At 36.9% G+C, this 12,835-nt stretch overlaps 1 protein-coding gene across 1 annotated transcript; it reads right to left on the reverse strand.

Moving 5' to 3' along the window:
- Positions 1–5,351: 5,351 nt before the first annotated feature.
- On the reverse strand, positions 5,352–6,644 carry LOC149200014 (uncharacterized). The gene has a single exon (XM_089400809.1). The coding sequence runs from the start codon at positions 6,642–6,644 to the stop codon at positions 5,352–5,354; it is 1,293 nt and encodes a 430-aa protein (XP_089256935.1).
- Positions 6,645–12,835: the final 6,191 nt, after the last annotated feature.

A 12,835-nucleotide genomic window follows, 5' to 3' on the forward strand; every position in this document is an offset into this window, starting at 1 on the left:
AAATAAATAATAAAAAATTATAATTTTATAATTAAATATATTAAGAAAAAAATCATTGACTAAATTTGGTCTCAACATCATTATATATATATATATGGTAAATTGTATTAACCAACATAGATCCATCTTAAGCACAGATCTAACATGAGTCGAGAGGGATCAATTTCTTTGGGTACAAACTTATTTTAGAGTGCAAAAAACAATGTGTTGTGTTTTTCTTACTAAGTCAATATTAATTCATATTACAATATTTTATTTATAACTCACATGGAATATTTTATTCTATACAACATTAAAATATTTTGTTTACACACACACACACACACATATATATACGAAGTTGATATTACATGTTAAAATATTTTTGAAAAATATAAGATTTAAACATCTTACTCACATATATATTTTTTAACTTCTACTTTCTTTACATGAAATTATATTAGGTCATATGGACAACTAATTAATTGAATATGCGTAACATATTTTTTTTCTTTTTTATTATAGCTTACGTTGCTTTTCTATTTAGCTAATATTTTTATTTTTATTTGTATATTTAGAAGGACAAACATTCTTACACATCCCCTTCACACTGCGTTGTAGAATAAGCCTCATGAAGATAAATTTTCAACACGTACACAAGGAATGGAATACTCAGGTAGCCATCTTATCGAAAATGGCTCTTTTCGCATAATAAGGATATATTTTTTTTGTTTGAAGAATCGTATAAAACCCTTTTGTCGAAAAGAGGAAGAGTTCCTCTTTTCTTAAGAATTTAGTTTTTGTCATTTGACAAGACCAAGCATTCAACAAATCCTTTCCATATGAAAATATGCTCAAATAACTTGTATATTTTGTATTGGAAAATGACTTCTCAATTTGTTGAGAGAACCTGGTACAATGATAGTCCTTTTTTCTGTTGTTTTTTGTTGGGATTATTAGCATAGTTTGTTTGTTTGTATTTTGTTTTTTGTTTTTCCATTGTTTCACAACACAATACTTTTTGATCTTATTAAGCTTTATCAAGTGAGATTGTCGTTTCCAAAATATTTTGTGTAAGCATTGGTATTATGATTTTTGACATTTGGGAAGATTACTCGATTTTCTGGGTGGAGACCATTGTCAAAGCTTTGATTCCTATGTAAAAATGTTGTATGTAATCTTTATATTCTTTTGAATAGAAAAGGTACATAATTTTACATTTAAAAAAAGAAGAAGATCATTATCCTCTTCCACATAACTATTGTGTGAAGGATGTCTATCCACAATAGTTAAATTGTATTAAATTATATATTCAATTCTTTTCCATGTAATAAAGCACGCCACCCTCCAACTCCATAAGGGTAACTTATTTTTTAGGGCTCGCAGTGATTTAACAACAAAGTTCAAAGCTATTACAACAATAATTACTCATTATAAGTTCATCATGTCACTCTTGGGAATTGAAGTTGGGTGAGGGGGATAACATTTATTCTTTCCAACCACTCGAGATAAACCTAAATGATAATATAATTAGTTATTATTGTTAAATTTTATTTTTCATAAAAATAATAATTAGGGTGAATGGATCTTAGCTCAAGTGGTTTAGTGAACATTTCATCTCCTTAGTTGATTCAAGTCTCTAGAGAAATGTTGTAACTGACTCGTTTGTGACATTTATGAAATAGTTGTATATGGTGTAATAAGGGTAGATGACCTTTTGAAGTTACCAATTCTCCATAAAATTCTGATTTAAAAATAAATCAATAAAATAAAATTTAAAAAAAAAAAAAATAAAAATAAAAATAAAAAAATTTATAAATTTATAATTAACTATATTAAGAAAAAAGGGCATTGACTAAATTGGTCTCCTCATATATATATATATATATATATATATGTATATATATATATATGGTAAATTGTATTAACCAACATAGATCCATCTTAAGCACGGATCTAACATGAGTCGAGAGGGATCAAATTTCTTTAGGTACAAACTTATTTTAGAGTGCAAAAAACAATGTGTTGGGTTTTTTCTAATTAAGTCAATATTAATACTCACATGGAGTATTTTATTCTATACAACATTAAAATATTTTGTTTTAACACACACACACAACGCATATATATATATATATATATATATATATATATATATGAAGTTGATATCACATGTTAAAATATTTTTGAAAAATATAAGATTTAAATATCTTACTCGCGTATATTTTTTTTATCTTCTACTTTCTTTACATGAAATTATATTGGGTCATATGGACAACTAATTAATTGAATATGCATAACATATTTTTTTCTTTTTTAGTATAGCTTACATTGTTTTTCTATTTAGCTAATATTTTTTTAGAAGGACAAACAATTTATTTTTTTTTTCATCAGAGAGAAAAATCTTCATAGAATTATATTGAGGCAATATAAAGAGTACATAAGATATGACAAGGATCAGACACCTTGCAAGCATATAAATCAAAATCTTGCAGTCATAGGATATCCCAGAGGGGATCAACACTACATCATACCAAAATCAGTGCAAAAAGGTCTTATCAAAGGCAAGATCAGCAGCTGTCTTATACAAATATAGTAAAAGGAGACTATCTGAAAAACAGGTAAACATATGGATGAAAAGAAAAAAGGATCATATTCCCGGGGTGAAAAAGTCTTGGATGAGACAGGAACGATCACCAACAGAAACCATCATAGACCAAGAACCCGGCGCCATAGACAGACCCTTCTTCGACAAACAGTCAGCTTGATCATTTTGGGAGCGAGGGATGTGGTGAATTAAGCATTGTTTCATATTTGTCTAGAAATACATGATACTGTTTAACCACCCAGATAAATGAGGACAACTGATGTGGCAAGCTCCCCTTACATGGTCAATCATTGATTTTGAATCACCGAAAATTGAAATGCTCTGAATGTCAAAAAATACACAGAAGGCAAGCAGTCCTGCAAGAGCCCTCGCCTCGGCCAAGCTGTTTGAGCCAATCCCACCATTCCAGGATAGAAAGTATTGCAGCTTCTCGTCCATAATAATGTGGACCCCACATCCACAAATATTATTCTGCTCGGCCCCATCGAAAAAAGCACAGGGAGCAGCAAAAGAAGTATCATCAACCTCTTTATTGCAATCCTTTTTCATCTTGGCCTTTTTCACAGGCATCATGTCATGAAAGGCCATTATGCGATGCAGGGATGACTTTAGAGGCTCTTTGGAATCTTGGAAGATCTTGGCATTCCTCCATTTCCATAAGCACCACAAGGCAATAATAAACAGAGATCGCCAAGAGTGCTTTTGCTCGCTCCACCATTGAAAAGCAACCTGAACTGAAACAAAGACAACGTGAGGAAAACCATTAAACAAAGATAATTCATACCAGATCTGAAGAGAGGAGTTGCATTGGAAGAACATATGGAGATTAGATTCTTCCGTAGCTTCGCACATAGAACATCTACTCGGGCCATGCCAGCTTCTCTTCCTCAAATTTTCCCAAGACAGATTCCTGTTGTTGAATACCAGCCACCAGAACAGAATCATTTTGAGAGGGCATCCCGATTTCCATAAGCACGGGGGATATAAAGAGCTAGAGCTTGGAGCCTTTGAAGAGATCATATCTGCACAGATGTCTTTAACATGAGCAGGCGACTTTGCATTTGGAACGATCCATATAAGATGGTCGACAGTCCCAGAGCTGTGGAGACCCAAACTACATAAGGCATCTTTTACTGATTTCCACACCGAAAGCAGCGGGCCTGGCAGATGAAGATCGAGGCCATCTTTCCATAAAGGGATGGGACTGCTCCAGGATGAAATTAATTTATCCCATGTAAAGCAACCATTCCTGTGAAGAAAAAATAATAGGTTTTCAGGGAAAAACACACATTCCTGGCCACCCATAATGGAGTCGATACCAATTAAGATACGGGAGCCAGAGAAGAGATTCCATCTCAAGTTCTCCAAGAAGTATTGTTGAACTTTTATGAGACTGAGCCAGATAGCAGAACCTTGTCTGACTCTGATAGATCCCCTTCTGTACCAAAATTCCAGATCTTTATCTTGCAGATATTTCTTTCTGATAGTAAGACTCCACAGACCATCACCAAAAATGCCTCTCCACAGCGATTTGCATAAGAGTGCTCTTCCAAAAGATCGCATATCAAGCAAGCCCCAACCACCTAGCTTCTTAGGCACAGAGATTTTGTCCAACTTCGACAAATGGATTTTGCTCTGATTGGAGTTTCCGCCCCATAAAAAATATGCCAGTAGTCTATTCATTTTATTAATGATGCTTGCTAGAAGGAAGAAGATATGAGCCCAATAGACCGCTAATTGCACTAAGACTGCCTGATTAAGAACGAATCTACCCGCGAGAGAGAGAGTCTTAAATTCCCAGCCTCAGATCTTTTTATAGAATCTTTCCAACAACCATTGCCAATCCGCTTTAGACTAGCCCTTAGCCTTTAGTTGGAATCCCAAGTATTTCAACCCATCTTTAAGTGATCTCGAAACAATACCAAGCATCTCAGCAATCCATATCACCATTTCCATATTTGTATCATTATGGAAAAGGGTAGATTTTCCTTTGTTGATAAATAACCCAGTAGCTCTCTAGAATCTATTAAGAATTTCATTGAGGCAAATCCAGGAGGCTCTGCACAGCATGGCGAAGATGAGCACGTCATCAACAAAAAGGTTGTGAGATAAATAGATGTCCCTGCATATCCTAACTGGCGTGCATCTCTTTTCGGCTATTGCTTTATTAATCTAAAGGCTGAGAGAGTTCATCGCCAAGATAAATAAAAGAGGGGAGAGGGGATACCCCTGCCGAAGACCTCTTTCCGTTGGGAAGAAAGGAGAAGGCATTCCATTAATAATGACTGAGTAGCGGACGTTCTCAACGCATGACATAACCCAATTGATAGATTGATATTTTAGACCAATCTTTGCCAGTAAACATCTCAAGAATCCCCAATCCAAGCAGTCATAGGCTTTCTGCAAGTCTATTTTTAGAATGGCCGCATCCGTCTTTCTTGATATAATTGAAAACAGACTTTCCTGAGTAATAACAACTACATCCAAAATGTTGCGCCCTTTTAAGAAAGCATGTTGGTCCTTGGAAAGGAAAGAGGCCAGTGTGGATTTCATTCTCTCCGTAATAATTTTGGAAATAATTTTGAACGAGATATTGCATAATGATATCGACCTGAAATCTTGGAAAGAGTCTGCCTCTGCCTTTTTGGGATTAGAGCAATCTGAGTGGAAGAAATGATGTGGTGGATACTACCAGACATACGAGATGCCTCTACCATCCTCAACAAGTCTTTTATGAAGATGTCATAAAAATGAGAGAAGAACTCTATGGGCCAGCCATCCGGCCCGGGGATTTTATCTTTTTAAAAGCTTTGATAACATTGAGAAGTTCCTCTTCTGTGATTGGGTGGAAGAAGCTTGCATTCTTTGCATCATCAAACATTATTGGAGCCAATTCGATACCCCAAAGGGTATCCTGAAAATCACAGACTTCCTTCCTTTTGTATTGATTTTTAAAATATCTCACAGCTTCATTAGTGATATCCTGTTGGGAAAAATAATAGCCACCTTTACCATCACTGATTCTCCAAATCGTGTTTTTTTCTCGCCTGGCATTTGCAAAATTATGAAAAAATCTAGTGTTTCGGTCACCATCCTTTAGCCATATTGCTCTACTTTTGAGCCTCCATGTGGCTTCCTCCTGATCCAGAAGCTTTTGTTTTCTTTTTTCCAGATCTCTTATGAGGCATTTGATGCTGAGAGGGAAATCATTAGCGTCCATAACCCCTAAAATGTTGTCCATCTCTTTTTGAATGTCTTGAAGCGCCTGTCTGTCCTTTTTCCTTTTTTCGTATTGCCACTCCTTCGCCACCTTCCTCAGAACCGCCAACTTTTCTCTAAAGGTCATGAATGGGAAGGATAGGTCCCTCATCGAAAGATCCTTCCAAGAATTTGATATGGTTTCATTGAAGACTGGGTCCTCTAACCAAATTCTATTAAATTTGAAGGGGTAACCCATTCTGAAGCCCTTCTCCCGCCAGCTGAGGAAAATAGGCTTGTGATCAGATGTGAAGGCATTTCCTATGGATGATATGGGCATGCCCATTTTGTCTATGATGCTAGCATGAAAAATGAAATGATCAATCCTCTTGGAAATATATGCTTCTCCCGACCTACTGTTATCCCACGTAGGCATCAATTTTATAGGGGCAATATCCACAAGATTTTTATTAAGAAATTCCATCTTAATTCGGTCAGCAAGCGGGTCTTTTTTCCTGCATTTGCCCCAACATTCATCAGAGTTTAAAGTTAGATTTAAGTCTCCAGCTATCATCAGAAAATCAAGTTCAAATATTTCTGAGGCAAACAATTTTTCCCAGAAGGGAAGTCTGTTCTTATAGGGTGCATAGGTGTTTAGAATATTAATATTGAAGCTTTGACCTCTGATAAAAGCCGAAATAAGAATACCAGCAAAACACTTGTAGGCCTTGGCCTTGATCCAAACAGGATCCCATAAGACTGCCAACCCCCCTGACAGACCTCTTGCCTCAGATGCAACCATAAACCATGTAGGAAACGTTTTCCTAAAGTAAGATATGGGGACCTGGCTATTGTGCATGGTTTCTTGGATTAGAATAATTTTTGGACAAGCTGAATGGAAGATGTCCTTTAGCGCTAGATATTTTGGGTTTGCGCCTAAACCCCTGATATTCATGGAGACAATAAAATTCATTTGGATGGCTGACCAGCCATACTTGCTCTAAGAGGCTGAAGATCAGTCACATCATGAATAGGAACATTGATAAGGGATAAATTCCTTACTCCACTCTCAGAAACAATCATTCTCCCCCTAAAATGCCGACTACCTCCATTGTGCTTTTTCCTGACTGTAATATTCTTTGTGGAATTTGGGCTTATGAATGGAGAAGCAGGGCTATTGGGTTTATTAATGGTCAAAGGTTCCAGCTTGAGAGATTTTTTACTGAGAAAGAAGTCAATGTCGTTGTCATACTTGTTAACTGGGGATGAATCAGGGGAATTGAAAGGAGTGGCTGCTATCCAAGGCTCTTTGCCTTTTGAAGATGGAAGAGGAGTCTTATTAGGCGTCGGGGAGGATGATGAGATCATAATGGGGTGAGAGCCAACAACAAAATCTTTTAATTGCATGGGCGGTGGAGAGGGGACGGCCTTATCATCCGATGGTTCAGGGATGGGCGCACAAAAAGAGGATGGAGACCTATTAATATCAAGGCAAACAGGATTTGTTGAAGAGGACTGTCTGATATCCGGCCCAAAAGGAAGGTCCCGGGGAGATTGCTTCTGTGACAAATTGGGAGCGGGATTTTTAAGAACTTGCTCTTCCATGTGGTCGAATTCTGGTAAACTTATTGAGGATGAAGAAAGCTTCTCTGAAAGAGGAAAGGCAGATTCAACCCGATGTCTACGATGAACCAGCCTTGGTTTCAGAATAAGATGGCGCCTGTAATTTTTAATCAAGTGCCCAGTTTTGTGGCATGAGGAGCACCTAAAAGGAATTCCCCAAAAATCTAGCCTTTGTTTAATTCTGGATCGACCCCATGCAATCTCAATATGATTAGGGTATCCCCCTTTATATACCTTCTCAATGAGAATCCACGCTATCCTCATAACTTTTTCTCCTCTGCACCATGGATCGGCTTAAACAAATCTGCCAATGGAGTTTCCTATTTCTGTGAGGGATTCCATGGACCACATTTCCAGTGGCAGATTTGGGAGTTTCACCTAGATCAAGTTATTTGTTGGAGTATTTTTTAAAGGATCAAACCCAATATACCATCTGAAGAGGGCTAAAAAGCTCCTACCACATACCCAGGGACTCTTGAAGACAACCTCTAAATCAGAAGCCTTTAGGAAATGGAAACAATACCATTCTTTCATAAGGCGGGAAATGATGGGGGTATAACCAATCAAAGGTTTCCATCGGTCATCAAGCCATTTCCTCATAGCCACATCGTCCATTTCCGGGAAATGCCATCTGCCCACTAGGGCAAGGTTTTGAAGGCTATCGATTCTTTCCGAGAGATAAGAACTGTCCAGAGAGATTGCTTTAGGAGGGGAGGAGGTTTTGACCGGGTTTCTGGTTTTATTGTAATGGTTGGCATGTTCATTCGTTTGCGCTTCCTTTGAAGAGGGCTCCCTTTTGTTAAAATCATTATGATATGGACGTCTAGAAGAAGGTCCGTCCTTTTCTAGCCACGCAGGCTTAACGATCATATCGTCCACTGTGGCTTGCCACCCAGCTGACACCTTGGACCCCTCACGTGCCTTTTCAGCCAGGATGGTGGCTCGGACCATTGCTTCCATGGCAGATGAGTCTGACCCACCTTCCATTGAAACTAGAGAAAATCCCAGCTCTGGCAGAATCCCCGCCCTTATTAATTTTTGGGATAGGATTGTACAGGAAATTACTTCTCCCCTGATCCGAGACTGAACATAACACCTGGATGAAATGAATGCCAGATGGGGGGAATTTAAGGAGGATGGCTCAGAACAGGCATAGGGAACAGCACAAAGAAAACTCCAGAGGGAATGATAGGACAAAACAAGGCAGGCACAATTAACCAAGGGTAGCTATTCGCCAGGGAATGACGATAGCTAACCGTCAATTTGACAAAGAAGGGATGTTCCTAGATTGCAAGTACTCTTAAGTACAAGAACACGTCATATGAAGGACAGGGACCATAACTCTAAGGAGTTTGAAAATTATTCCAGGGAATGACTACAGGATTTCCGGGCGCGGAAAAGAATTACCGATTGCCTCATCTGACCATCCCATAGGGAGCCATTGCAGACTTCGGAATGAGGCCGCAGAGCATGGGGAATGAAGGCCTCTAACTGGCGGTGGTTTCCTTACAATCAATACAGCAACAATACATCTGGAATATACACCACCATTCTCCAATTCTAAAATGAAAGTCTGAGCATGGTTTGTAGATTACTATAGATTTCTTCAGTTTGAGAAGAAGAGCCTTAAGCATTATGGCGGTTCAAAGACAGGAGAAACTCACCAAGGGATAAATTAGAAGTTGTTCCAAATTAAATACAGAATTAACTGAAGAAATTCCATTTAAAAAACAGTTTGCCATTGAAACCAGACAAACAACTCTCTGTATTTACCAGAACTCCATTTAAGCATACCTTAGACGTGTATTCAAAAGCTTGCGCAGACTTAACTAGTAAAAAAACACAGAGATAACTAACCTTATGACCAAACGCTTATACCGCGAGCGAGAGCGCCGAAGACCCCATGTGCTAAGCACCATCCAACCATCAGACTAACACCAGGAGGAACAGAGGACACAGCCTAAGAAAGGATAGATGGCAAGACAGACGAATGAAGACCGCCCCCACGCTGAGACAGAGGAAGGACAGATGGCCAAGAGGTCGAAAGGCCAAAAACCGCGTGCTGTCGAGAATATTTCAGTTAAATAGAATGAGAAAGGCTTCAAGAGCGAGACACGGCTCCGGCCAGGCGTCAGCGTAATGGAGGAGCATGCATGCATGAACATCCACGAGCTGATAGAAGATTGAAACGTGGAAATGGAAAGTTCTGCATGCAAGAGCTGAGGCGTGGCAGGATCTCAGCGTGCCTTAGGGAAGGATTACGACGTTGTGCAAAGTGGCTGAGGCTATTGGCTATCCATAACAGCTGAGTAAACACTGGTTGGCTCCCTGAGACGGCTGAGAAAAAACGATCGTTGGCTCCCTAAGTCGGCTGAGAAGACGCTGGTTGACTCCCTGCGCAGCGTGGCGCTCTCACTCCGATCTAACACAATAATATAATATAATAAGACCAATATTCCTTATTCAAAAACTTTCTTAAAAAAAACCTTATGCTTGAAATATGTTTTTAAATAAAAATAAGTACAAAACTATAGTAAAATTATATATAAATGAGAGAAATTATTGTTTTTTTCTTTTTAGCTAAATTCAATTTTTACAAATAATACAAAATTACATATAAATAAGAGAAATTATTGTTTTTTCTTTTTAGCTAAATTCAATTTTTACAATAACACCATTTTTAATCAAAAATTCTGATATTTATATATACCTATAAATAAAAAATATAATATTTAATACCTTTAAAAATAAAATAATAACTATGATTATTATTTTTATTTATATTAAAAAAATCAAAATCAAATTTAATCTCATTACATCATCATTATCACAACCCATTTATTAATCTCATTGCATCATAATCATTACATCATCATTATCACAACCCATTGATTAATCTCATTGCATCATAATTATCACAACGCAGAGTAATAATAACTCTAAATTAATAATTCAACTATTCATATCAATTACCTTTAATTTTTAATTACTATTAAATTATAAAGCAAATACTACATCACGTGAACTCGATGTCCTCTCTATGTCAGCATTTGCAGATCACTTTTTATTGAAAAAAATACCTGTATCACGGAAAGGATGGCCAAAACATTGATATCCATGCTAAACAAACTCGCACTTTATACAACTTCGTGTTAATATAACCTAAGTCACCAGGTTCAGGTTCGAGGACCATGAAATTTGAATAAAGTTCGGCAACTCAAATTTTGTCAATAAAATTTGACATATAGAAATTCGAAAAAAAATGTATATTAAAAATAGATGTATCATATACATATGAGAAATGGTATGGATACGTTCATGTATACTTAGAGTGAGTTTTATCATTGTTATCCTTATAATCGGACTTTTAAATGCTTATATCAAATTTTATATCAGACATATCAAAATTCTGAAATCATCTATAAAGCCTTCAAAAGACAAGTCTATGAATTACTTAGCCTTTAGAGATCAATGAGAAATGTTCTCAAACTTATGTAGATGTGTTTTAAGGTCTATTAAAGATGATTAATTCAGATTCATGCCACTGTTATGTTGATATATCAGATCTGATATAAATTACGTTGTTAATCGAAATGAAAGATGAGGGCAAGAGAAGCAAACCCAAGGTCTAATAATCAACGCCAAGCTTGGAGATATGGAATAGATCAATTTTTCAATAGTTGCACTCACCAATTGTTAGCTCAAAACCAAATATCAGACCTTTATGACTGCTGAAACCACAGTTTGTTAGCCCACATACACATGCCAATAACAGATCAGCCTTATAGAGAAATAACTAGCAGAGCTAGGGAATGAAAATTTGGAGATTTGACCACAAAAAAGTGATGTTTAATGCTTGATACTTGGTGACCAACCCTTGCAAGGTCTGCAAAACAAATTGTCAGCGTGAAACACAATGTAAATTACTTCATCATTCATGTATACAGAATTCAGAACAGACCAGTGCAACAAGTCCTGTACGCTGTGAGCAACCATTCATAACTGTTTTTTAAAGATAGATTGGCATAAAAAAATATACAAAAACAGTTTCCCAGTAGGGGACCCCTTGTATGCTAAGATATTTAATTAATGAACAACAAATATATTCTTTTGGCAGTTCAATGAAAAACTCTGCATCATAATTAAAAGATAAAAAGACAGTTTAATAAACTTTAAAGTAGCAGCCAGCTTGACAGTTTTAGGCTTTAGCAAATTGTTCATGCAAAAACTAAACTAGAAATCTAAAACAGGAAAACAAGTTTTATTCTTGACGTTCTTGTTGCCCACTTGTTATATCAAAAAGTTCTATGTCATCAAGAGCAGTATGAGATGTGAATCCGCTAGATGCTTCAGCACCAGATTCATCATTGAATTCCCTGTCAGTGTTTATGTCACTATCAATGTACAAATCAGCATCATCCATTGTTGCATTTGGAACAGGATCGATCCACGGAGTAGAAGAATTGGATGACTATTTAGCCACATTCTTCAATGCCAACTGCAAATTACTATGAACATAAACAAGATCTTCTAATTTTTGAGATGACAATCTATTTCTTTTTTTGGAATGAATGTGGTCAAAGGAACTCCAATTCCTTTCACATGCTGATGCACTTGTTCCTTGACTTAAGATACGAATTGCAAAATTTTGCAATATTGGTGCCCCTGAACCATAAAATTCCCACCATAGTGATGGATCACTTCTGCTCCTATCATACTTTGCTGATACTGTTCCAAATAATCCTTCTTCTAACCTGTATGCTCTCAACTGACTTCTAATCAAACCTGCAATCTCTGGATCTGGATTTAGCTTCTCAATAGATTGGATAAGTCCATTCATGATTTCTTCGTCCCTATGTCTTGGTAACCCAAACAATCTAGGGTCCAAATAGCATGCTGCTGCGTGTAATGGACTATGCATCATCTTCCATCTATGATCAATTAAATCCCATATCTCCTTGTAATCAGCTTCCACATTATCAAAAGCAGTTGCAATGGCCTCTTTGCAACGATCAAGGCTTTCATAAACAAAACCCATACAAGGTTTGTCACCATCAACCATGCGGAGCACATTAACAATTGGGCCACAAATTTTTAAAACCTTGTTTGCATTTTCCCAAAAGCCATTATTGAGCACTATTTGTTCAACATTTTCCCCCTTATTTTCTTTTGAGAGAGTAGATCTCTCCCACCCAGTGCTGCAAAAAACAGCTCTTAGGCTCGCTTTTTCCTCAACAACTCTTTTCAGAGTAATATAAAAAGTGGCAAACCTTGTATCACAAGGCCTCAACAACTCTTTTGATGCATTCTTCCTGTATATGCTCAAAGTGAGACGATGGTTGATGATGAAGTTTGAAATTGATTTGGCTCTTCGGATTGTTTCATTGACCCAAGGAAATTTGGCTAAGTCATGCAACATTAAATCCA

The sequence above is a fragment of the Pinus tabuliformis genome, chromosome 2_1 (genome assembly GCF_031772625.1).
Source record: "Pinus tabuliformis cultivar Carrire ecotype Pingquan chromosome 2_1, CPIR1, whole genome shotgun sequence".
NCBI lineage: Eukaryota > Viridiplantae > Streptophyta > Pinopsida > Pinales > Pinaceae > Pinus > Pinus tabuliformis.

Excerpts from the sequence above, each read along its gene's own strand:
- LOC149200014 (XM_089400809.1), bottom strand. The coding sequence starts at position 6,644 with ATGCACAATAGCCAGGTCCCCATATCTTACTTTAGGAAAACGTTTCCT.